We start from the raw sequence: 27,206 nt of genomic DNA on the forward strand, positions 1-27,206 counted from the left end.
ATGAAGGACCAGTTGTTTATTTTATCATGAGGCAATCCTCCAGTCAGAAATGTGTGTTTCAGAGCTGAAATCCAGTGTGTTTAAACTTCTGCTTTGTCTTCTCGCTGATCTGAATAGTCATTCCTATAACAAGGACTGAATCTGAGTCATTACTAAATAAAGATTATAGTCTGCCTAGGATGAAAAATAAGCAAACAAAAAAGTACCCTCCGACTTCAAAAGACTTCATTTAAACATTTTTTATTGAAAAAAAAAGCTCTAAAAGTGTATATTATGGGGTCCAGCTGATGACCCTGAGTGCGGTCTCTGCAGCGCGGCTCAGCTCTGGGTCCATGTGTCGCCACTTCTCCAGACGGGGGCGCTCTTCCATCAGGAGGCGGCGAGCAGCGGGGGCCTCGCTGAGCAACGTGAGGGCCCGGAGGCAGTACAGGACCAGAACCCTCCTGCTCCGGGTCTGCTCCGGGTCCACAGAGGTCACACTAAGATCCTCTGACGAGACAATGTCCAACAAGACCGGGATCAGACCCAGGTCCAGACATTGGAGCTTACCTGCACACAGACGCAACACAACTGGTCTCAAGGAGAAATCCAGGACTAAACAAGGTCTAAATCAGGATAAAAACAGGTTTAAATCAGGAGGAAACGGTGGTCTAAATCTGGATAAAAAGCAGGACCAAACCAAGTTTAGACTCTAGGACAAACATGGACACAAAGGCCTAAAGGAAAAAAATCAGGACAAAACCAGGAATAAACTAGGACAAAAAAACAGGACTGAAAGGAACCTACAGTTCTAACAAAGGTCGGATTTTGTGGCGACTTTTTTTTGCCTTTTTTCCAGCTCAAAATCCTAGTTTTAGTTTTAACTCCCTCTGTCCTGCTCTAGCAGCTCTCACTCTGATTGGTGGTCACGCGATCGTGTAGGAGAAAAGCCATTGATTTTAAATGGCGACCATCTTGTTCCCTGGGAGCTTGGTCCAGGGGCAGAGCTCTACTATGTGAGAATCTGACTACTCTAGCAATTAGCCATTTTGTCTGTAAACTTTAAAAACAAAGGATGCCATTTTCATCCGGAGACAAACAGGATGAGGATGGAGACCAAACAGGAAGTGGGAGAGCACTAAACAGGTTCAGGGAATTCTCAAGAAAACACAAAACAATAATAATAATCCCAGGAAGGAAAGGGCCGGGCCCAAAATATGTGGATTTATATCAAACGGGAGGAAAAACAACAAACATCTGTCCAGAGTCTGACCCACAACCTTCCACAGGGACACAATGGAGAAGTTGTGGGGTCTTGCTCAGAGACACAAGAGCAGGGAGTCGTACCTTTGGTGATGACGAGCGCGTTCATGCATACTCCAGCGGCGTTGGCCTTGACCTCGGTGTCCGGGTCCTGGAGCAGAGTCAGGATGTCTGAGAGGACACCCTGAGCACAGATCTGCTGCTTCCCCTCCAGAGGAACACTGAGGAACACCAAGCGTTACACATGCTGAACCGGGACTAAACCGGGTCTAAACCAAGTCCAAACTAGGACTAAACCGGGTGCAAAACAGGTCTAAACCGAGTCTAAACCAGGTCTAAACTGGGACTAAACCGGGTCTAAATCCGGAATAAACCATGTCCAAACCGGGTCCAAACCGGGTCTAAACCGGGTCAAAACCAGGTCTAAACCAGATCCAAACCCGGACTAAACCGGCACTAAACAAGGACTTACCAGGGTCTAAACCCGGAATAAACCGGGTCCAAACTAGGTTTAAACCGGATCTAAACCAGGTTAAACCAGGTCCAAACTGGGTCCAAAACCGGTCTAAACCAGGTCCAAACTAGCTCTAAACCAGGACTAAACCGGATCTAAACCGGGTCCAAACCAGGTCCAAACCAGGTCCAAACCAGGTCCAAACCCGGTCTAAACCAGGTCTAAACCAGGCCTAGACTTTTCAATGGCTGCAGTGTTATATTTGTTATTAGAGCAGCAGAGCTTTGTGAAGTCGTCTGTAAAACCTGAAAACTACTCACTTCAGACGATTAAGCGTTTTGACTAAACAACAGTAAATAGACTTTGAAGTGTTGCCTCCTCTGACATGCAGGGGGCGCTGCAGTTCTGACCTGAGAGCCATCATGGCCGCCGCCGCCTCTTTGCGCACATGAGCCGAGCCGTGGTTCAAGTGGACCTGAAGTTGCACAACACCGTCTGAGGTCAGAGCCGGGACGGCATCCAGGCGAGAGCACCGCTCCAGGATGGACAGCAGCAGAACCAACTCTTCCTCCTGAGGTACATGAAAGTAAAGTGTCAGATGCCTTCCCATCCTCCTATATACTTGCAAAACATTTCTGTATTGGCTGTGGCTGCAGAGCCGCGGCGCGGTCAAATGGCCCAGCAGTTTCAGGAACCGCGGCACTGCCATATAGCCTCATGGCTAACCCTAACCTTAACCTTAACCTTAACCCTAACGCTAACCTTAACCCTAACCCTAACCCTAACCCTAACCCTGACCCTGACCCTGACCCTAACCCTAACCCTGACCCTGACCCTGACCCTGACCCTGACCCTGACCCTAACCCTAACCCTGACCCTAACCCTAACTACTATTGAGATCTTGGACATGACGTCATCAACATTAGCTGTGGGTGTGAAGCTAACTGGAGGCACTGCTCTGTCTGAAGCTCTTTAAACTATAACAATCACAAATACACAAATGAATAAACACGTAAAATGTGGACTGCTAAACATTAGAGCAATTTCCTCCAAATCGCTCTTAGTTAATGAATTAATTAGTGACTATAACATAGATCTTCTAGCTCTAACTGAAACGTGGCTTCAACAAGACGACTACGTCAGACTAAATGAGTCCACCCCACCCAGCCATGTTAACTTTCAGACTGCCAGGAGCACAGGCCGAGGTGGTGGTGTGGCAGTGATCTCCCACTCAAGCCTACTCATGAGCCCTAAAACTAACAATGCATTTCACTCATTTGAAAGCCTTATGCTGTCAATCACATGTCCAAATATGAAAAACCAAAAAGGAGTTTTGTTCATAGTTATCTACCGACCTCCTGGTCCCTACTCAGAGTTTTTAACAGAGTTTTCTGACTTTATATCAAACTTAGTGTTAGCCTGGGATAAAATAGTTATAGTTGGAGACTTTAATATCCACGTGAACATGAGTGATGACGCTCTCAGTAATGCCTTCAGCGCCTTGTTAGACAGCATTGGTTTCACTCAGAATGTAAATAAACCGACTCACACTCACAAGAACACTCTGGATCTTGTCCTAACGTATGGAACAGAGATTAGTGACCTCATTGTCCTCCCTCAAAACCCTATATTGTCAGATCATTTCCTAATTACCTTTCAGTTTATTCTTAAAGATCATCCAGTCCCACAAAATAAAGTTATAATGAAAAGGACAATATCTGAAAAATCTATCTCAAAATTCAAAGAAATAATAGAGCCAATATTCAGTGACATGTCATGTGATCCTGCTGAGAACAGTTTTAGTCCCAGTTTAAGTGATCAATGTGTCGACTTGACCATGAATTCTCTGAAGTCTGCTCTTGACGTTGTCGCGCCGTTAAAACAGAAGGTCATTAGGCCAAAGCGCGCCTCCCCATGGTACAACCAAGAACTGCGTTCACATAAACAAAGAGTTAGAAAGTTAGAGGGATTATTTCGTCGCTCTCACACCGAAGAATCCCTAAAAGCATGGAAAAGTTGCCTGCTGTCCTATAAGCAGGCTCTGCGTAAGGCCCAAACCAGATATTATTCAAATCTAATAGAAGTCAACAAAAGTAACACTAAATTCCTTTTCAGCACTGTAGCTAGGCTAACAAACTGTCACAGTGCAGTAGAGCCCTCAATCCCAGCTACACTTAGCTCTGATGATTTCCTCCTATTTTTTAATAATAAAATAAAAACAATCAGAGATAAATTAGATGAAATTACCCCCGCTATTAGCCCTGAACTAGCCCAAGCTGTAAATCTAACGTCCCATATAAATCCACCTGTAAACCTAGAAAGGTTCACAGCTGTTGATCAAGCAGAGATAACTTCAGCCATTATGTCCTCTAAAAGCTCAACTTGTGTCCTAGACCCCATTCCAAGCAGACTCCTCAAAGACATTCTTCCCCTAATTATAGACCCTATTCTTAATATAATAAATACTTCACTCGAAAGTGGCTATGTTCCACAGTCCTTCAAACATGCAGTCATTAAACCTCTTCTGAAAAAGCCTAATCTAGATCCCGACCTATTGGTAAACTACAGACCTATTTCAAATCTTCCCTTCGTCTCTAAAATCCTTGAAAAAGTTGTAGTAAAACAGCTTTGTCGCCACCTGCAGGACAACAACTTATTTGAAGTTTTCCAGTCAGGGTTCAGAGCCCACCACAGCACTGAAACTGCACTAGTTAAAGTCACAAATGATTTGTTATTAGCCGCTGACGATGGACTGGTCTCAATCCTGGTTCTGTTGGACCTCAGCGCAGCGTTTGACACCATTGACCACAACATTCTACTGCAGAGGTTAGAATGTGATGTAGGTGTTGGAGGAACAGCCCTCAGCTGGTTTAAATCCTATCTATCTGATAGGTTCCAATTTGTTAATGTAAACCAGAGCTCCTCACCAAGCTCTAAAGTAATTTACGGTGTGCCACAGGGTTCGGTACTCGGTCCAATTCTGTTTACTCTTTATATGCTACCATTAGGCAACATTATCAGAAAGCATGACATTAACTTCCACTGCTATGCAGACGACACTCAGCTGTATTTATCAATGAAACCTGATCAGAGCGATCAAGTAGACAGACTTAGTACTTGTGTGAAGGAGATAAAAACCTGGATGACACTAAACTACCTGCTTCTTAACCCTGAAAAAACCGAGGTCATTGTGCTTGGCCCTAAGCATCTACGAGACGCTCTATCTGAGCAGATAGTCACACTGGACAATGTCAGTGTAGCCTCCAGTTCTACTGTAAGAAACCTTGGAGTCTTATTTGACCAGGAGCTCTCATTTAAAGCTCATATAAATCAAGCTTGTAAAACAGCCTATTTCCATTTGCGCAACATCGCCAAAATCAGAAGAATCCTGCCTAAAAGTGATGCCGAAAAACTTATCCATGCATTTGTAACGACTAGATTAGACTACTGTAACTCCCTGCTCGCAGCGTGTCCTAAAAGCTCCATAAAAAGCTTTCAACTGGTTCAAAATGCAGCAGCAAGATTACTAACAGGAACAAAAAGAAGAGAGCACATTACGCCAGTGCTGAAGTCTCTTCACTGGCTCCCCGTCGAGTCCAGAATCAAATTCAAAATTCTACTCTTGACCTACAAAGCCATAAATGACATGGCCCCATCCTACCTCAAAGATGCTATAGAACCATATCATCCAAACAGAGCTCTTCGCTCTCAGAATGCCGGCCTTCTGGTGGTGCCAAGAGTCTCTAAAAGTACTGTAGGAGGTAGAGCGTTTAGCTACCAAGCCCCTGTGTTATGGAATCAGCTCCCGACCCATGTTAAATATGCTGACACAGTCTCTTCATTTAAGTCCAGGCTTAAAACGTTCCTCTTCGAAATCGCTTATGGTCAGAGTAGTTAGGAACAGAAAGATAAACCCACAGCTTCAGCTACGCTGCCCTAGGAGTAACTGTGCTGGGGGAAGTATGACAGCTTGAGCACTATCCTCTTCTTCTGACTACTTATGCTATCAAACAATATTTATTTTTTAATTCCACTTGCAAACTGTTCACCGCCTTCTTTTTCTTTCTCTCACTCCTGAGGACCTGTGGACCCAGATGTCCCTCTCCTGGTGAAGTGGTCCCTGCCCCATGTGGACGGTCCCTCATCTGCCTGAAGAGTGGCTCCAGTTCGCCTCAGTCGGTCCCTCATCTGCCTGAAGAGTGGGTCCAGCTCGCCTCCGACGGTGCCTCATCTACCTGAAGAGTGGGTCCAGCTCGCCTCCCACGGTCCCTCATCTGCCTGAGGAGTGGGTCCAGTTCGCCTCCGACGGTCCCTCATCTGCCTGAAGAGTGGGTCCTGCTCGACTCCGACGGTCCCTCATCTGCCTGAAGAGTGGGTCCAGTTCGCCTCAGTCGGTCCCTCATCTGCCTGAAGAGTGGGTCCAGCTCCAGTCTCCTCGTGTCCGTCTGTCCGTCTGTGAGAGTCGGATCTCTCCTTCACTGGAACTCCTCCAGGTTTCTACGCTTTTTTCCCAAAGAGGTTTTTTTTTGTAGTTTTTCCTGGCCGAGAAGGAGAGTCTAAGGACAGAGGACCCTGGGACATTGTCCCTCGCCACCACAGACATTGTCTGACTTCATCGCCACCACAGACATTGTCTGACTCCATCGCCACCACAGACATTGTCTGACTTCATCGCCACCACAGACATTGTTGATTCATTTCTCCCTGTGGCCCTCAGAGGCAACTGTTGTTGTGATTTTGGGCCTTACAAAAATAAATTGATTTGATTTGATTTGATTAAACTGAGCTTTGTTTAAATGCTGATACAGAGCGTCCCAAACAGCCCAGTGGGTGACATGTCCTCTGAGTGCTGCGACGTGTTCAGGTTCCAGGACAGAAGCCTCCACACGGGGCCTGATGCTCTGGATGAAAGACTGTGGACACGTCACACATTGAGCACATTTGGGCCCCGGATCAGCAAATTCAACAGCGTGTTCCAGTTCCTGCCAATATCCAGCAACATCGGCGTCCATGACACTGACCCCCAGACCCTCCAATAAAGTAAACCCCAACATATCAGAGTGGGCTTTTATTGTGGCCAGCCTAAGGCACACCTGTGCTCTATTCACGCCAAACCTGTGAGATGGGATGGATTATAATATTAGTGGGTCAGTAGAACAGATTTTGATAACTTTGTAAGCTATTTTTTAAAATCAAAAATGTATTAGGCCGTGTTTGCCAATGTGTGCATGGTGTCACTATGGTAACTGTAGAACTGTAGACACAAATGTAGTTTTGTTACGCGACACAGAACATTTAGAGTGACATGATTTCCTGATCTTATTATATTAAGTGTAAACCTCTTTCCTCATCTTTACCTTTGTGTCTCCTTGTTCACCTCCTTCCTCTGTTCCTTCCTTGCTTCCTCCCTCCTCTGCTCCTTCCTTGCGTCCTAGCGCCTCGTCTGTGTCCTGAATTGTCTCTCTCAGTTTCTGGAATAGTTTTGGGACTAAACTCAGTAAAGCTTCAGTTCCTGAAGAAAGGCAAAAAATAAACATTTATTTGATACATACTTTTTATACATCTCATAATATGCATCGTTCTAGCTTTTTAAACCAGTTCATTCCTGGTATTTCCTATTTCATAACATAGAATAAAACACAGGCAGAATCCCTTCAGGCCTTGACTACTATGAAATACATCTACATGAAACACCAGCAGAGGGGTGGACTTTAAAAACCCTGAGGACCTTGGTGGATGACAGTTGATGATGTGCTGTGAGCTCCGCAGGAAACTGAAACATGTGAATGAAACCAAACGTGTGCAAGTGTGTAATCATGTTTTTAAACTCCTTTGGCTTTATAATAAGGAGACATGAATTCATCATAATTTATCATGATTTGATTTGGTTTCATCAAATAAAATACTGTAATAACAAACATCTTAAACTTTTAGACTATGACTATGAGTGTCACACACAATAACATAAAAGGTTGTTACAGCTGTGATGAACTTATTCTTATTATTGAGTTGCCTCAGCTAAATCATCATCAAAGAATCATGACAAACTGCACAGTTATTACTCAAAAGGCAAATAGGCCTGGTCATTACGTTAATACCAAAAGTCAAATATGTTTCACAGTTATGCCAGTGAACATTGGAGGATCGACTAGCTTTTCCCAATAGAGATGTTTTTGTTTTGCCCAAAATACTACACACTATGCACTCAAAATACCATGGAAACAAGCAGATAGAAGATACCGGGCCAAGTTACCGATCCGATCTGTGGAAAGCCAATACTGATGTAAGAATGTTTGTATTTCTGGGCCGTAGAAAATAAGTCAAATGAATGCTAAATATTTTACTGGTAAAGCAATAACATCTGAGTTCTGGTCTGAATATTGTTATTATTAACAAAACCACACGATATCATGGTCATTCTTGATAAATCATAGTGAACTAATGCGTAAATACATCACGACACCGTGTACGAATATATCAGTTGTTCATGCATGAAAATGCACCAATGAATGTCTCTTTATTATAAAACGTTACCCAAATTTCAACTCCTCTCCTCTCCTCTGGGTCAGAAATCAGAACCATATCTAAACCTGGACTGAACTTGGACTAAACCAGGACTAAACCAGGCCTAGAGCAGGACTAAAGCAGGACTAAACCAAGCCTAGAGCAGGACTAAAGCAGGAAAAAACAGGCCTAAAGCAGGCCTGAAGCAGGACTAAACCAGGCCTAAAGCAGGCCTAAAACAGGACTTAACCAGGACTAGAGCAGGACTAGAGCAGGACTAGAGCAGGACAAAAGCAGGACTAAAGCAAGTCTAGAGCAGGAGTAGAGCAGAACTAAAGCAGGACTAAGCAGGACTAAAAAGGCATAAAGCAGGCCTAAAGCAGGTCTAAAGCAGTACTAAACCAGGTCTAGAGCAGGACTAAACCAGACCTAAAGCAGGCCTGAAGCAGGACTAAAGCAGGACTAAAGCGTGACTAAAGCATGAATAAAGCAGGACCGAACCAGGACTAGAGCAGGTCTAAAGCAGGACTAAAGCAGGACTAAAGCAGGACCGAACCAGGCCTAGAGCAGTACTAAAGCAGGACTAAAGCAGGACTAAAGCAGGACCGAACCAGGCCTAGAGCAGTACTAAAGCAGGACTGAAGCAGGTCTAGAGCAGGACTAGAGAAGGACTAAAGCAGGACTAAAGCAGTCCTAGAGCAGGACTAAACCAGGCCTAGAGCAGGACTAAAGCAGAACTAAAGCAGGCCTAGAGCAAGACTAAACCAGGCCTAGAGCAGGACTAAAGCAGGACTAAACCAGGGATAGAGCAGGAGTAAAGCAGGACTAAAGTAGGCCTAGCGCAGGCCTAGAGCAGGACTAAAGCAGGAATAAAGCAGGACTAAAGCAGGTCTAGAGCAGGTCTAGAGCAGGACTAGAGCAGGACGAAAGCGGGACTAAAGCAGGACTAAAGCAGGACTAAAGCAAGTCTAGAGCAGGACTAGAGCAGGACTTAAGCAGGACTAAGCAGGCATAAAGCAGGCCTAAAGCAGGTCTAAAGCAGTACTAAAGCAGGACAAAACCAGGACTAAACCAGGCCTAGAGCAGGACTAAAGCAGGACTAAACCAGGCCTAGAGCAGGAGTAAAGCAGGACTAAAGCAGGAATAAAGCAGGACTAAAGCAGGACTAGAGCAGGACAAAAGCAGGACTAAGCAGGCATAAAGCAGGCCTAAAGCAGTACTAAAGCAGGACTAAACAAGGCCTAAACCAGGTCTAGAGCAGGACTAAACCAGACCTAAACCAGGCCTGAAGCAGGACTAAAGCAGGACTAAAGCATGAATAAAGCAGGACTAAAGCAGGACCGAACAAGGCCTATAGCAGGTCTAAAGCAGGACTAAAGCAGGACTAAAAGCAGGATTAAAAGCAGGAACGAACCAGGCCTAGAGCAGGTCTAAAGAAGGACTAGAGCAGTACTGAAGCAGGACTAAAGCAGTAGTAAAGCAGGACTAAAGCAGGTCTAGAGCAGGACTAGAGAATTACTAAAGCAGGACTAAACCAGGACTAAACCAGGCCTAAAGCAGGACTAAAGCAGGTCTAAAGCAGGACTAAAGCAGTACTAAAGCAGGTCTAGAGCAGTACTAAAGCAGGACTAAACAAGACCTACATTAGGCCTAGAGCAGGACTAAAGCAGGCCTAAAGCAAGACTAAAGCAGGACCGAACCAGGACTAGAGCAGGTCTAAAGCAGGACTAAAGCAGGTCTAGAGCAGGTCTAGAGCAGGACTAGAGCAGGACTAGAGCAGGACTAAAGCAGGACTAAAGCAGGCGTGAAGCAGGACTAAAGCAGGTCTAAAGCAGTACTAAAGCAGTACTGAAGCAGGACTAAAGCAGGTCTAGAGCAGGACTAGAGCAGGCCTAAACCAGGCCTAGAGCAGGACTAAAGCAGGCCTAAAGCAGGACTAAAGCATGACTAAAGCAGTACTAAAGCAGGACTAATGCAGGACTAAAGCAGTACTAAAGCAGGACTAAAGCAGTACTAAAGCAGTACTAAAGCAGGACTAAAGCAGGACTAAAGCATGACTAAAGCAGTACTAAAGCAGGACTAGAGCAGGTCTAATGCAGGACTAATGCAGTACTAAAGCAGGACTAAAGCAGTACTAAAGCAGTACTAAAGCAGGACTAAAGCAGGACTAAAGCAGTACTAGAGCAGGTCTAATGCAGGACTAAAGCAGTACTAAAGCAGGACTAAAGCAGTACTAAAGCAGGACTAAAGCAGGCCTAAACCAGGCCTAGAGCAGGACTAAAGCAGGCCTAAAGCAGGCCTAAAGCGAGACTAAAGCAGGACTAAAGCATGACTAAAGCAGTACTGAAGCAGGACTAGAGCAGGTCTAATGCAGGACTAAAGCAGTACAAAGCAGGACTAAAGCAGTACTGAAGGAGGTCTAAAGCAGGATTAAACCAGGACTAAACCAGGCCTGAAACAGGACTAAAGCAGATTTAAAGCAGAAAAAACGCAGGACAAAAGCAGGTCTAAAGCAGGACTAAAGCAAAACTATAGCAGGACTAGAGAAGGACTAAAGCAGGACTAAACCAGGCCTAGAGCAGGACTAAAGCAGGACTAAACCAGGCCTAGAGCAGGTCTAAAGCAGGACTAAACTAGGCCTAGAGCAGGACTAAAGCAGGACTAAACCAGGCCTAGAGCAGGACTAGAGCAGGACTAAAAGCAGTACTAAAGCAGGACTAAACCAGGCCTAGAGCAGGACAAAAGCAGGACTAAAGCGGGACTAAAGAAGGACTTGAATCAGGCCTAGAGCAGGAATAAAGCAGGACTAAAGGAAGGACAAAACCAGGCCTAAAGCGGGACTAAAGTGGAACTAAAGCAGGACTAAAGCAGGCCTAATACAGGACTAAAACAGGACTAAACCAGGCCTAGAAGCAGGTCTAAAGCAGAACTAAAGCAGGACTAAACTAGGCCTAAACCACGCCTAGAACAGGACTAAAGCAAGACTAAAGCAGGACTAAACCAGGCCTAAAGCAGGCCTAAAACAGGACTTAACCAGGACTAGAGCAGGACTAGAGCAGGACTAGAGCAGGACAAAAGCAGGACTAAGCAGGACTAAAAAGGCATAAAGCAGGCCTAAAGCAGGTCTAAAGCAGTACTAAACCAGGTCTAGAGCAGGACTAAACCAGACCTAAAGCAGGCCTGAAGCAGGACTAAAGCAGGACTAAAGCGTGACTAAAGCATGAATAAAGCAGGACCGAACCAGGACTAGAGCAGGTCTAAAGCAGGACTAAAGCAGGACTAAAGCAGGACCGAACCAGGCCTAGAGCAGTACTAAAGCAGGACTAAAGCAGGACTAAAGCAGGACCGAACCAGGCCTAGAGCAGTACTAAAGCAGGACTGAAGCAGGTCTAGAGCAGGACTAGAGAAGGACTAAAGCAGGACTAAAGCAGTCCTAGAGCAGGACTAAACCAGGCCTAGAGCAGGACTAAAGCAGAACTAAAGCAGGCCTAGAGCAAGACTAAACCAGGCCTAGAGCAGGACTAAAGCAGGACTAAACCAGGGCTAGAGCAGGAGTAAAGCAGGACTAAAGTAGGCCTAGCGCAGGCCTAGAGCAGGACTAAAGCAGGAATAAAGCAGGACTAAAGCAGGTCTAGAGCAGGTCTAGAGCAGGACTAGAGCAGGACGAAAGCGGGACTAAAGCAGGACTAAAGCAGGACTAAAGCAAGTCTAGAGCAGGACTAGAGCAGGACTTAAGCAGGACTAAGCAGGCATAAAGCAGGCCTAAAGCAGGTCTAAAGCAGTACTAAAGCAGGACTAAAGCAGGTCTAGAGCAGGTCTAAAGCAGGACTAAAGCAGGTCTAGAGCAGGTCTAGAGCAGGACTAGAGCAGGACTAGAGCAGGACTAAAGCAGGACTAAAGCAGGCGTGAAGCAGGACTAAAGCAGGTCTAAAGCAGTACTAAAGCAGTACTGAAGCAGGACTAAAGCAGGTCTAGAGCAGGACTAGAGCAGGCCTAAACCAGGCCTAGAGCAGGACTAAAGCAGGCCTAAAGCAGGACTAAAGCATGACTAAAGCAGTACTAAAGCAGGACTAATGCAGGACTAAAGCAGTACTAAAGCAGGACTAAAGCAGTACTAAAGCAGTACTAAAGCAGGACTAAAGCAGGACTAAAGCATGACTAAAGCAGTACTAAAGCAGGACTAGAGCAGGTCTAATGCAGGACTAATGCTGTACTAAAGCAGGACTAAAGCAGTACTAAAGCAGTACTAAAGCAGGACTAAAGCAGGACTAAAGCAGTACTAGAGCAGGTCTAATGCAGGACTAAAGCAGTACTAAAGCAGGACTAAAGCAGTACTAAAGCAGGACTAAAGCAGGCCTAAACCAGGCCTAGAGCAGGACTAAAGCAGGCCTAAAGCAGGCCTAAAGCGAGACTAAAGCAGGACTAAAGCATGACTAAAGCAGTACTGAAGCAGGACTAGAGCAGGTCTAATGCAGGACTAAAGCAGTACAAAGCAGGACTAAAGCAGTACTGAAGGAGGTCTAAAGCAGGATTAAACCAGGACTAAACCAGGCCTGAAACAGGACTAAAGCAGATTTAAAGCAGAAAAAACGCAGGACAAAAGCAGGTCTAAAGCAGGACTAAAGCAAAACTATAGCAGGACTAGAGAAGGACTAAAGCAGGACTAAACCAGGCCTAGAGCAGGACTAAAGCAGGACTAAACCAGGCCTAGAGCAGGTCTAAAGCAGGACTAAACTAGGCCTAGAGCAGGACTAAAGCAGGACTAAACCAGGCCTAGAGCAGGACTAGAGCAGGACTAAAAGCAGTACTAAAGCAGGACTAAACCAGGCCTAGAGCAGGACAAAAGCAGGACTAAAGCGGGACTAAAGAAGGACTTGAATCAGGCCTAGAGCAGGAATAAAGCAGGACTAAAGGAAGGACAAAACCAGGCCTAAAGCGGGACTAAAGTGGAACTAAAGCAGGACTAAAGCAGGCCTAATACAGGACTAAAACAGGACTAAACCAGGCCTAGAAGCAGGTCTAAAGCAGAACTAAAGCAGGACTAAACCAGGCCTAAACCACGCCTAGAACAGGACTAAAGCAAGACTAAAGCAGGACTAAAGCAGGACTAAAGCAGTACTAAACGAGTACTAAAGCAGGACTAGAGCAGATCTAATGCAGGACTAAAGCAGTACTAAAGCAGGACTAAAGCAGTATTAAAGCAGGACTAAAGCAGGACTAAAGCAGGACTAAACCAGGCCTGAAACAGGACTAAAGCAGGTTTAAAGCAGGAAAAATGCAGGACAAAAGCAGGTCTAAAGCAGGACTAAAGCAAAACTATAGCAGGACTAGAGAAGGACTAAAGCAGGACTAAACCAGGCCTAGAGCAGGACTAAAGCAGGACTAAACTAGGCCTAGAGCAGGACTAAAGCAGGACTAAACTAGGCCGAGAGCAGGAGTAAAGCAGGACTAAAGCAGTCCTAGAGCAGGAGTAAAGCAGGTCTAAAGCAGTACTAAAGCAGGACTAAACCAGGCCTAAAGCAGGCCTAGAGCAGGACTAAACCAGGCCTAGAGCAGGACTAAAGCAGGAATAAACCAGGCCTAGAGCAGGAGTAAAGCAGGACTATAGTAGGCCTAACGCAGGCCTAGAGCAGGAGTAAAGCAGGACTAAAGCAGGACTAAAGCAGGACTAGAGCAGGACTAGAACAGGGCAAAAGCAGGACTAAGCAGGCATAAAGCAGGCCTAAAGCAGGTCTAAAGCAGTACTAAAGCAGGACTAAATAAGGCCTAAACCAGGTCTAGAACAGGACTAAACCAAACCTAAAGCAGGCCTGAAGCAGGACTAAAGCAGGACTAAAGCATGAATAAAGCAGGACTAAAGCAGGACTAAAGCATGAATAAAGCAGGACTAAAGCAGGACCGAACAAGGCCTATTGCAGGTCTAAAGCAGGACTACAGCAGGACTAAAAGCAGGACTAAAAGCAGGAACGAACCAGGCCTAGAGCAGGTCTAAAGAAGGACTAGAGCAGTACTGAAGCAGGACTAAAGCAGTAGTAAAGCAGGACTAAAGCAGGTCTAAAGCAGGACTAAAGCAGGTCTAGAGCAGTACTAAAGCAGTACTAAAGCAGGACTAAAGCAGGTCTAGAGCAGTACTAAAGCAGGACTAAACAAGACCTACACTAGGCCTAGAGCAGGACTAAAGCAGGCCTAAAGCAGGTCTAGAGCAGGACTAGAGAATTACTAAAGCAGGACTAAACCAGGACTAAACCAGGCCTAAAGCAGGACTAAAGCAGGTCTAAAGCAGGACTAAAGCAGTACTAAAGCAGGACTAAAGCAGGTCTAGAGCAGTACTAAAGCAGGACTAAACAAGACCAACACTAGGCCTAAAGCAAGACTAAAGCAGGACCGAACCAGGACTAGAGCAGGTCTAAAGCAGGACTAAAGCAGGTCTAGAGCAGGTCTAGAGCAGGTCTAGAGCAGGTCTGGAGCAGTACTAAAGCAGGACTAAAGCAGGCCTAAAGCGAGACTAAAGCAGGACTAAAGCATGACTAAAGCAGGACTAAAGCAGTACTAAAGCAGGACTAAAGCAGTACTAAAGCCGTACTAAAGCAGGACTAAAGCAGGCCTAAACCAGGCCTAGAGCAGGACTAAAGAAGGCCTAAAGCAGGCCTAAAGCGAGACTAAAGCAGGACTAAAGCATGACTAAAGCAGTACTAAAGCAGGACTAGAGCAGGTCTAATGCAGGACTAAAGCAGTACAAAGCAGGACTAAAGCAGTACTGAAGGAGGTCTTAAGCAGGACTAAACCAGGACTAAACCAGGCCTGAAACAGGACTAAAACAGGTTTAAAGCAGGAAAAATGCAGGACAAAAGCAGGTCTAAAGCAGGACTAAAGCAGGACTAAAGCAAAACTATAGCAGGACTAGAGAAGGACTAAAGCAGGACTAAACCAGGCCTAGAGCAGGACTAAAGCAGGACTAAACCAGGCCTAGAGCAGGTCTAAAGCAGGACTAAACTAGGCCTAGAGCAGGACTAAAGCAGGACTAAACCAGGCCTAGAGCAGGACTAGAGCAGGACTAAAAGCAGTACTAAAGCAGGACTAAACCAGGCCTAGAGCAGGACAAAAGCAGGACTAAAGCGGGACTAAAGAAGGACTTGAATCAGGCCTAGAGCAGGAATAAAGCAGGACTAAAGGAAGGACAAAACCAGGCCTAAATCGGGACTAAAGTGGAACTAAAGCAGGACTAAAGCAGGCCTAATACAGGACTAAAACAGGACTAAACCAGGCCTAGAAGCAGGTCTAAAGCAGGACTAAAGCAGGACTAAACAGGCCTAAACCAGGCCTAGAACAGGACTAAAGCAAGACTAAAGCAGGACTAAAGCAGGACTAAAGCAATACTAAAGCAGTACTAAAGCAGGACTAGAGCAGATTTAATGCAGGACTAAAGCAGAACTAAAGCATGACTAAAGCAGTATTAAAGCAGGACTAAAGCAGGACTAAAGCAGGACTAAACCAGGCCTGAAACAGGACTAAAGCAGGTTTAAAGCAGGAAAAATGCAGGACAAAAGCAGGTCTAAAGCAGGACTAAAGCAAAACTATAGCAGGACTAGAGAAGGACTAAAGCAGGACTAAACCAGGCCTAGAGCAGGGTTAAAGCAGGACTAAACCAGGCCTAGAGCGGGACTAAAGCAGGACTAAACCAGGCCTAGAGCAGGACTAAAGCAGGAAAAAACAGGCCTAAAGCAGGACTAAAACAGGCCTAATACAGGACTAAAACAGGAATAAAAAAGGCCTAGAGCAGGACTAAAGCCGGACTAAAGCAGGCCTAGAGCAGGACTAAAGCAGGACTAAACCAGGCCTAGAGCAGGACAAAAGCAGGACTAAAGCGGGACTAAAGAAGGACTTGAATCAGGCCTAGAGCAGGACTAAAGCAGGACTAAAAGAGGACAAAACCAGGCCTAAAGCGGGACTAAAGTGGGACTAAAGCAGGACTACAAAAGTACTAAAGCAGGACTAAAAAAGGACTAAATCAGGCCTAGAACAGGCCTAAAGTAGGACTAAAGCAGGACTAAAGCAGTACTAAAACAGTACTAAAGCAGGACTAAACCAGGCCTAAACCAGGCCTAGAGCAGGACTAAACAAGGCCTATAGCAAGACTAAAGCAGGACAAAAGCCGGACTAAAGCAGGACCGAACCAGGACTAAAGCAGGAAAAATCAGGCCTAAAGCAGGCCTAAAGCAGGACTAAACCGGGCCTACAGCAGGCCTAATACAGGACTAAAACAGGACTAAACCAGGCCTAGAGCAGGACTAATGTCGGACTAAAGCAGGCCTAGAGCAGGACTAAAGCAAGACTAAAGCAGGACTAAAGAAGGACTTGAATCAGGCCCAGAGCAGGACTAAAGGAGGACAAAATCAGGCCTAAAGCGGGACTAAAGTGGGACTAAAGCAGGACTAAAAAGGGACTAAAGCAGGACTAAAAAAGGACTAAATCAGGCCTAGATTAAGCCTAAAGTAGGAAAAAGCAGGACTAAAGCAGGACTAAAGCAGGACTAAAGCAGGTCTAGAGCAGGACTAGAGCAGAACAAAAGCAGGACTAAAGCACAACTAAAGAACGACTAAAGCAGTACTAAAACAGTACTAAAGCAGGACTAAACCAGGCCTAGAGCAGGCCTAGAGCAGGACTAAAGCAGCACTAAAGCAAGATTAAAGCAGGATTAAAGCAGGACTAAAACAGGACGAAAGCAGGACCAAAGCAGCACTAAAGCAAGATTAAAGCAGGACTAAAACAGGACGAAAGCAGGACAAAACCAGGACTAGAGCAGGTCTAAAGCAGGACTAAAGCAGTACTAAAGCAGGACTAAAGCAGTACTAAAGCAGGACTAAACCAGGACTAAAGCAGGTCTAGAGCAGGACTATAGAGCAGTACTAAAGCAGGACTAAAGCAGGCCTAAAGCAGGTCTAAAGCACTACTAAAGCAGGACTAAGGCAGTACTAAAGCAGGACTAGAGCAGGTCTAATGCAGGACTAAAGCAGTACTAAAGCAGGACTAAAGCAGTACTAAAGCAGGACTAAAGCAGGACTAAACCAGGACTAATCCAGGCCTGAAACAGGACTAAAGCAGGTTTAAAGCAGGAAAAATGCAGGAAAAAAGCATGTCTAAAGCAGGACTAAAGCAGGACTAAAGCAAAACTCTAGCAGGACTAGAGAAGGACTAAAGCAGGACTAAACCAGGCCTAGAGCAGGACTAAATCAGGACTAAACCAGTTCTAGAGCAGGACTAAAGCAGGACTAAACTAGGCCTAGAGCAAGACTAAAGCAGGACTAAACCAGGCCTAGAGCAGGACTAAAGCAGGAAAAACCAGGCCTAAAGCAGGATTAAACCAGACCAAAAGCAGGCCAAATACAGGACTAAAACAGGTCTAAGCCAGGCCTAGAGCAGGACTAAAGCCGGACTAAAGCAGGCCTAGAGCAGGACTAAAGCAGGACTAAACCAGGACTTGAATCAGGCCTAGAGCAGGACTAAAGGAGGACAAAACCAGGCATAAAGCGGGCCTAAAGCAGGACTAAAGCAGTCCTAGAGCAGGTCTAAAGCAGTGCTAAAACAGTACTAAAGCAAGACTAAACCAGACCTAAACCAAGCCTAGAGCAGGACTAAACAAGGCCTAAAGCAGGCCTAAAGCAAGACTTAAAGCAGGACTAAAAAAGGACTAAAGCAGGACTAAAAAAGGACTAAATCAGGCCTAGAGCAGACCTAAAGTAGGAAAAAAACAGGACTAAAGCAGGTCTAGAGCAGGACTAAAGGAGGACAAAAACCAGGCCTAAAGCGGGACTAAAGTGGGACTAAAGCAGGACTAAAAAAATACTAAAGCAGGACTAAAAAGGACTAAATCAGGCCTAGAGCAAGACTAGAGCAGGACAAAAGCAGGACAAAAGCAGGACAAAAGCAGGACTAAAGCAGGACTAAAGCAGGACTAAAGCAGGCCTAAAGCAGGTCTAAAGCAGTAACAAAACAGTACTAAAGCAGGACTAAACTTATCCATGCATTTGTAACGACTAGATTAGACTACTGTAACTCCCTGCTCGCAGCCTGTCCTAAAAGCTCCATAAGAAGCTTTCAACTGGTTCAAAATGCAGCAGCAAGATTACTAACAGGAACAAAAAGAAGAGAGCACATTACGCCAGTGCTGAAGTCTCTTCACTGGCTCCCCGTCGAGTTTAGAATCAAAATTAAAATTCTACTCCTGACCTACATGGCCCCATCCTAGCCTCTACCATCCTAGGTAGGATGGTAGGGTGATATGGTACTATATACCATATCATCCAAACAGAGCTCTTCGCTCTCAGAATGCCGGCCTTCTGGTGGTCCCAAGAGTCTCTAAAAGTACTGTAGGAGGTAGAGCGTTTAGCTACCAAGCGCCTGTGTTATGGAATCAGCTCCCGACCCATGTTAAATATGCTGACACTCTCTTCATTTAAGTCCAGGCTTAAAACGTTCCTCTTCGAAATCGCTTATGGTCAGACTAGTTAGGAACAGAAATATAAACCCACAGCTCTAGCTATGCTGCCCTAGGAGCAACTATGCTGGGGGAAGTATGACAGCTTGAGCACTATCCTCTTCTTCTGACTAATTATTCTATCAAACAATATTTATTTTTTAATTCCACTTGCAAACTGTTCACCGCCTTCTTTTTCTTTCTCTCACTCCTGAGGACCTGTGGACCCAGATGCCACTCTCCTGGTGAAGTGGTCCCTGCCCCGTGTGGACGGTCCCTCATCTGCCTGAAGAGTGGCTCCAGCTCGCCTCCGACGGTCCCTCGTCTGCCTGAAGAGTGGGTCCAGCTCGCCTCCGACGGTCCCTCATCTGCCTGAAGAGTGGGTCCAGCTCACCTCCGACGGTCCCTCATCTGCCTGAAGAGTGGTCCAGCTCGACTCCGACGGTCCCTCATCTGCCTGAAGAGTGGGTCCAGCTCGACTCAGACGATTCTTCATCTGCCTGAAGAGTGGGTCCAGCTCGACTCCGACGATTCTTCATCTGCCTGAAGAGTGGGTCCAGCTCCAGTCTCCTCGTGTCTGTCTGTCCGTCTGTGAGAGTCGGATCTCTCCTTCACTGGAACTCCTCCAGGTTTCTACGCTTTTTTTCCCAAAGAGGTTTTTTTTGTAGTTTTTCCTGGCCGAGAAGGAGAGTCTAAGGACAGAGGACCCTGGGACATCGTCCCTCGCCACCACAGACATTGTCTGACTCCATCGCCACCACAGACGTTGTTGATTCGGCCCTCAGAGGCAACTGTTGTTGTGATTTTGGGCCTTACAAAAATAAATTGATTTGATTTGATTTGACTAAACCAGGCCTAAACCAGGCCTAGAGCAGGCCTAAACCAGGCCCAAAGCAGGCCTAAAGCTACACTAAAGCAGGACTAAAAAAGGACTAAAGCAGGACTAAAAAAAGACTAAAGCAGGACTAAAAAAGGACTAAATCAGGCCTAGAGCAGGCCTAAAGTAGGAAAAAAGCAGGACTTAAGCAGGACTAAAGCAGGACTAAAGCACGACTAAAGCATGCCTAAAGCAGGCCTAAAGCAGGTCTAAAGCAGTACTAAAACAGTACTAAAGCAGGAATAAACCAGGCCTAAACCAGGCCTAGAGCAAGACTAAACCAGGCCTAAAGCAGGACTATAGCAGGACCGAACCAGCACTAGAGCAGGTCTAAAGCAGGACTAAAGCAGTATTAAAGCAGGCCTAAAGCAGTACTAAAGCAGGCCTAAACCAGGCCTAAAGCAGGTCTGAAGCAGGACTAAAGCAGGACTAAAGCAGGACTAAAGCAGGACTAAAGCAGGACTAGAGCAGGACTATAGCAGGACTAGAGAAGGACTAAAGCAGGACTAAACCAGGCCTAGAGCAGGACTAAAGCAGGACTAAACCAGGCCTAGAGCAGGACTAAAGCAGGACTAAACTAGGCCTAGAGCAGGACTAAAGCAGGACTAAACCAGGCCTAGAGCAGGACTAAAGCAGGAAAAAACAGGCCTAAAGCAGGACTAAACCAGACCTAAAGCAGGCCTAATATAGGACTAAAACAGGACTAAACTAGGCCTAGAGCAGGACTAAAGCCGGACTAAAGCAGGCCTAGAGCAGGACTAAAGCAGGACTAAACCAGGCCTAGAGCAGGACTAAAGCAGGACTAAATAGGGACTTGAATCAGGCCTAGAGCAGGACTAAAGCAGGACTAAAGGAGGACAAAACCAGGCCTAAAGCGGGACTAAAGTGGGACAAAAGCAGGACTAAAAAAGTACTGAAGCAGGACTAAAAAAGGACTAAATCAGGCCTAGAGCAGGACTAGAGCAGGACAAAAGCAGGACTAAAGTAGGAAAAAAGCAGGACAAAAGCAGGACTAAAGCAGGTCTAGAGCAGGACTAGAGCAGGACAAAAGCAGAACTAAAGCACGACTAAAGCAGGCCTAAAGCAGGTCTAAAGCAGTACTAAAACAGTACTAAAGCAGGACTAAACCAGGCCTAAATCAGGCCTAGAGCAGGACTAAATCAGGCCTAAAGCAGGCCTAAAGCAAGACTAAAGCAGGACTAAAGCCGGACTAAAGCAGGACCGAACCAGGACTAGAGCAGGTCTAAAGCAGAACTAAAGCAGTACTAAAGCAAGACTAAACCAGGCCTAGAGCAGGACTAAAGCAGGACTAAACTAGGCCTAGAGCAGGACTAAAGCAGGACTAATCCAAACCTAGAGCAGGACAAAACCAGGCCTAAAGCAGGACTAAAGTGGGACTAAAGCAGGACTAAAAAAGTAATAAAGCAGGACTAAAAAAGGACTAAATCAGGCCTAGAGCAGGACAGAAGCAGGACTAAAGTAGGAAAAAAGCAGGACTAAAGCAGGTCTAGAGCAGGACTAGAGCAGGACAAAAGCAGGACTAAAGCAGTACTAAAGCAGGACTAAACCAGGCCTAAACCAGGCCTAGAGCAGGACTAAACCAGGCCTAAAGCAGGCCTAAAGCAAGACTAAAGCAGGACTAAAAAAGGACTAAAGCGGGACTAAAAAAGGTCTAAATCAGGCCTAGAGCAGGCCTAAAGCATGACTAAAGCACGACTAAAGCAGGCCTAAAGCAGGTCTAAAGCAGTATTAAAACAGTACTAAAGCAGGAATAAACCAGACCTAAACCAGGCCTAGAGCAGGACTAAAGCAGGACTAGAGCAGGACTAGAGCACGACTAAAGCCGGACTAAAGCAGGACCGAACCAGCACTAGAGCAGATCTAAAGCAGGACTAAAGCAGTACTAAAGCAGGCCTAAAGCAGTACTAAAGCAGGACTAAACCAGGCCTAAAGCAGGAATAAAGCAGGTCTAAAGCAGGACTAAAGCAGGACTAAAGCAGGACTAAAGCAGGACTAAAGCAGGCCTAAAGCAGGACTAGAGCAGGACTAAAGCAGAACTAAAACAAGCCTAAAGCAGGTCTAAAGCAGGACTAAAGCAGTAGTAAAGCAGGACTAAAGCAGGCCTAGTGCAGGACTATAGCAGGCCTAGAGCACGACTAAATCAGGACTAAAGCAGGTCTAAAGCAGGACAAATGCAAGACAAAAGCATGTCTAAAGCAGGACTAAAGCAGAACTACAGCAGGACTAGAGAATGACTTAAAGCAGGACTAAAGCAGGTCCAAAGCAGGACTAAAGCAGGTCTTAAGCTGGACTAAAGCAGGACTAATGCAGGACTAAAGCAGGTCTAAACCAGGCCTAGAACAGGACTAAAGCAGGACTAAACTAGGCCACGAGCAGGACTAAAGCAGGACTAAACCAGGCCTAGAGCAGGAGTAAAGCAGGACTAAAGCAGGACTAAACCAGGCCTAGAGCAGAACTAAAGCAGGACTAGAGCAGGACAAAAGCAGGACTAAAGCAGTACTAAAGCAGGACTAAACCAGGCCTAAACCAGGCCTAGAGCAGGACTAAACCAGGCCTAAAGCAGGCCTAAAGCAAGACTAAAGCAGGACTAAAAAAGGACTAAAGCGGGACTAAAAAAGGTCTAAATCAGGCCTAGAGCAGGCCTAAAGTAGTAAAAAGCAGGACTTAAGCAGGACTAAAGCAGGTCTAGAGCAGGACTAAATCAGGCCTAAAGCAGGACTAAAGCATGACTAAAGCACGACTAAAGCAGGCCTAAAGCAGGTCTAAAGCAGTATTAAAACAGTACTAAAGCAGGAATAAACCAGACCTAAACCAGGCCTAGAGCAGGACTAAAGCAGGACTAGAGCAGGGACTAGAGCACGACTAAAGCCGGACTAAAGCAGGACCGAACCAGCACTAGAGCAGATCTAAAGCAGGACTAAAGCAGTACTAAAGCAGGCCTAAAGCAGTACTAAAGCAGGACTAAACCAGGCCTAAAGCAGGAATAAAGCAGGTCTAAAGCAGGACTAAAGCAGGACTAAAGCAGGACTAAAGCAGGCCTAAAGCAGGACTAGAGCAGGACTAAAGCAGAACTAAAACAAGCCTAAAGCAGGTCTAAAGCAGGACTAAAGCAGTAGTAAAGCAGGACTAAAGCAGGCCTAGTGCAGGACTATAGCAGGCCTAGAGCACGACTAAATCAGGACTAAAGCAGGTCTAAAGCAGGACAAATGCAAGACAAAAGCATGTCTAAAGCAGGACTAAAGCAGAACTACAGCAGGACTAGAGAAGGACTTAAAGCAGGACTAAAGCAGGTCCAAAGCAGGACTAAAGCAGGTCTTAAGCTGGACTAAAGCAGGACTAATGCAGGACTAAAGCAGGTCTAAACCAGGCCTAGAACAGGACTAAAGCAGGACTAAACTAGGCCTCGAACAGGACTAAAGCAGGACTAAACCAGGCCTAGAGCAGGAGTAAAGCAGGACTAAAGCAGGACTAAACCAGGCCTAGAGCAGAACTAAAGCAGGACTAAAGCAGGAAAAACCAGGCCTAAAGCAGGCCTAAAGCAGGAATAAACCAGGCCTAAAGCAGGCCTAAAACAGGACTAAACCAGGCCTAGAGCAGGACTAAAGCCGGACTAAAGCAGGCCCAGATTAGGACTAAAGCAGGACTAAACCAGGCCTAGAGCAGGATTAATGGAGGACTAAAGGAGGACAAAACAAGGCCTAACGCGGGACTAAAGTGGGACTAAAGCAGGACTAAAAAAGGACTAAAGCAGGACTAAAGCAGAACTATAGCAGGACTAGAGAAGGACTAAAGCAGGACAAAAGCAGTTCTCGTGCAGGACTAAAGCTGGCCTAGAGGAGGACTAAATCAGGACTAGAGAAGGACTAAAGCAGGGCTAAAGCAGGTCCAAAGCAGGACTAAACCAGGCCTAGAGCAGAGACTAAACCAGGAGTAAAGCAGGCCTAAAGCAAGACTAAAGCAGGACTAAAGCCGGACTAAAGCAGGACCGAACCAAGACTAGAGCAGGTCTAAAGCAGGACTAAAGCATTACTAAATCAGGACTAAGGCAGTTCTAGTGCAGGACTAAAGCAGGCCTAGAGCAGGACTAAATCAGGACTAAAGCAGGTCTAAAGCAGAACTAGAGCAGGACAAATACAGGACAAATACAGGACAAAAGCATGTCTAAAGCAGGACTAAAGCAGAACTATAGCAGGACTAGAGAAGGACTAAAGCAGGACTAGAGCAGGTCCAAAGCAGGACTAAAGCAGGACTAAAGCAGGACTAAAGCAGGTCTAAAGCTGGACTAAAGCAGGACAAAAGCAGGTCTAAAGCAGAACTAGAGCAGGACTAGAGCAGGACTGAAGCAGGTATAAAGCAGGACTAAAGCAGGTCTAAACAGCCTGAGGTGTGGCCTGGTCATAGTGTCATAGACCTGAGGGCAGGAGGGTGATGCCGTGCAGAACTCTGAGCGCTGCGGTCCTGCAGCCACAGTCCGGGTCATTGAGCAGGAGCGAGAGCGGGGCGAGCAGTGAGGACGAGAGGAGAGCACGGCTGTGCAACGACAACACAAGATCAATACACAACAAGAGAGCGAGGGAGGCTAAATGACAAGATTTCACACTACTACATTTAGGAAGATTCAACTCTCCAGTCACTCCCAAAACTCGTATTCTCTGTTTGCTGTGGTCCATATTGTATACAGTATGCACTTTTATTACTAATCTTTATCAAATTATGATTCAAGAACCAATCATTGATCAATATCTCAAAATGACCTTACGCTTCATACTATTTTGGGGTGAATCGAACGCCACAAGAGGCAGTTTCACACAAGTAAATCAAAAATCAACGCCAACGAATAATATGAAAACCGTCATTTCTTATTATCACATTTTACTGTCTGAGCGTGAAGGACTTCACGTGTGGGAAAGTGGCAGCGTTTACCGTCCGATGGCGTGGGCGGTGAGCAGGTGCAGCAGGTCACAGGTTCGAGTCCTCACAGTTGAGTCCGGGTCCCGTAACAGCGGACTCAATTCCTCCACCAGGCCTGAAACAAACACAGAAACAATATATTGCGTTATTGACAGGTGGATTAGCCAATCAGAGACACACGGGCTGTTTAAGAGGAAAGAAGAATGGGAATGAGACTGAAAAACATGGTGTACGTCTGCAGAATCAATGAGCGAAACAGGCATCCTTGAATTGAGTTTAGAAAAATAGAAAAGAATACTTTTTGAATCTTAAAATGTTCCTTGCTATACATTTAAGGCTCATCCTTTATTATTCATAACATCATATTTGTCTATTTAACGCAGATATTAACATTTTTTTGTTTTTTTCTGTAAGTTATTTACTGTATAACTGGCAAATAAACACCAGGAAATTACATAATATATGTTAGTACTTAGAAGTAGTAGACAGAACAGTGTTACAAAAATCCTGAACTTTGAGAATTGGTGCCATAAAGAGTAAGGAATAACTACTACCTGCAATGATTGAATGAATCAAGTTTTATTGCTTTAAATAAATGAATAGTTGTCTTTGTAAAAAAAAAAATCTTTAAAACTCATTAAATGTCTTGAGCCTTGAAATGTTGTATTATTTAGTTTGCCTTTTCTCAACAGTTAGGATGCTGCGTGAATTTTCCATTGTATGACGAAGTTTTATCGCCATTTTGATCATTGAAATACATTTAAAAACCTGAAGTGATGGTCTGGTGCAGCCGCTCCGGGTCGTGCAGCAGATCACAGAGAGAGTTCAGAGCCCGCCACCTCCGCCCCGGGTCCGGATTCTTCAGCTCCTCGAACAGCTGAGGCACGGCCCGCAGCCCGTAGGCCACCGGAGCCCGACTCTGGTCCGCCACCGCGAGGGCCATGGCACGGAGAAGCCCGGAGACGCGCCTGTGCTCGGGCGAAGAGCAGTGAACTCCGGCAAAACACCCAGTAAATGAAGAAAGCTCGGGCTGAGACGAAGCAACGGCCACAACTGCACCGGTGCTAAGCAACCATAGTTTATGTTAGCAACCGACAACAAGCTTTTTTTAAATAATCAAATAAAACACGAAATCATGAAAAGCAACTCATTAAATGCATAGAATGTATGGTCTTATGTTTTTGAAAAACAAAAATGAATTTCCTAAATAGAAATGCAAGATATGAATTTGAGCTTCACAAATAGTGTTCTATTTGTGGTAAAGTCTGTATCTGTGGTCTGTATCTAGTATGTTTCCAGTAAAACCCAAAATCTGGATTTTGTGTCTTTCGTAATCTCCAGTTAAATAAACAAATATGTAAAATACAAAAGTAAATGTGTTAAAACCAGGCTCCGGGTCAATAAAGGAGCCCCCAATCTAGCAACCTGATTGATGCGTAGTGCAAGCGCAGCGTGCGATACTAGCGCTGTTGTTACGCAAACAGCGCTGCTCCCTTTACGCACATAACGCGCAGTGTCTCGGACTCGAGTGATGTCGCCTTTCTCTCTCTCTCTCTCTCCTCTCCTCTCCTCTCTCTCTCTCCTCACTCTCTCTCTCTCTCTCCTCACTCTCTCTCTCTCTCTCCTCACTCTCTCTCTCTCTCTCCTCTCCTCACTCTCTCTCTCTCCTCACTCTCTCTCTCTCTCCTCACTCTCTCTCTCTCTCTCCTCACTCTCTCTCTCTCTCTTCACTCTCTCTCTCTCTCCTCACTCTCTCTCTCTCTCTCTCCTCACTCTCTCTCTCTCTCTCCTCACTCTCTCTCTCCTCTCCTCACTCTCTCTCTCTCTCCTCACTCTCTCTCTCTTTCCTCTCTCTCTCTCCTCACTCTCTCTCTCTCCAAGGTGTTAGCCAAGGGCACGGGCAGCTCCACTTTACAAGCCAGTTTGAACAGACGCAGACAGATATGGGGCACAGCGGTTAAAGCTGTTAGCGGTTAAAACTCCACATAGTATGCTTTGAGCCACAAGGAGAAAAACGGTCTCTAGATGATGAAAAAAGAACTCATATTCAACTAGAAACAATGAAAAAGAACAAATGAAACACGACGTTGTATGCGTTGAGTTGGTATCAATAGTTTGCAGCCTGTAGTGTTTTCTAGAGCCTCAATCATTTCGGCAGAAGAGCAGAAGGGTCGCTGGAGCAGGGATATTTAGGAACTCTGGGGGGATACACCAGAATAAAGGAAATTATATGATCCCAGACCCAAAAGGGTTGTGATTCAAGCAATTAAAAAATGAAATGAAAACTTCCTATAAGTTATTTGTTCTTTTCTTCTGTATCTATCTCTGTATCTACCTGCGTTGCATCAATGGAATTTCCCCATGTGGGACAATAAAGGATTATCTTATCTTATCTTATCTTATCTTAAATAGCCTATACTAGCCTATATTTAAAAAAAAAAAAAAAAAAGTCTTTTTTACAAGTTCAAAAGGGGTTGGGGGCATGGGGGCACAACTGAGCATTTCTGCTTAGTGCACCCCTGCACAGCAATAATCTATAACGCACAAACAGCATCTGTTGTAATGAAAACCAGCAACCAAAGCACCTGACCATGCGATGAATGCTCAACTTAATTGTGAGCGAGCACGAGCAGAATGAAAGCAAGACACAAACACAGGTCCATGTCGTCAGGTCCAAAAGAATATATCCCCCCGCTGCCGAAAAAGAAAGAAGAAAGGATTTG

At 45.5% G+C, this 27,206-nt stretch overlaps 1 protein-coding gene across 1 annotated transcript; it reads right to left on the reverse strand.

Annotated features, from left to right (window-relative positions):
- Window positions 1-257: 257 nt before the first annotated feature.
- Window positions 258-25,492, reverse strand: rsph14 (radial spoke head 14 homolog). Its single transcript, XM_072434037.1, has 7 exons — window positions 25,252-25,492; window positions 24,496-24,598; window positions 23,984-24,102; window positions 7,054-7,208; window positions 2,107-2,267; window positions 1,327-1,463; window positions 258-549 (listed from the first exon to the last, which is right to left on the reverse strand). Exons 1-7 carry the CDS (start codon window positions 25,424-25,426, stop codon window positions 272-274), a joined length of 1,128 nt encoding a protein of 375 aa, XP_072290138.1. The 5' UTR covers window positions 25,427-25,492; the 3' UTR covers window positions 258-271.
- Between the last annotated feature and the right edge of the window lie 1,714 nt (window positions 25,493-27,206).

The sequence above is a fragment of the Eucyclogobius newberryi genome, unplaced genomic scaffold (assembly GCF_026437365.1).
Source record: "Eucyclogobius newberryi isolate DKJ021-1_F unplaced genomic scaffold, fEucNew1.0.hap1 SCAF_6, whole genome shotgun sequence".
Classification (NCBI taxonomy): domain Eukaryota; kingdom Metazoa; phylum Chordata; class Actinopteri; order Gobiiformes; family Gobiidae; genus Eucyclogobius; species Eucyclogobius newberryi.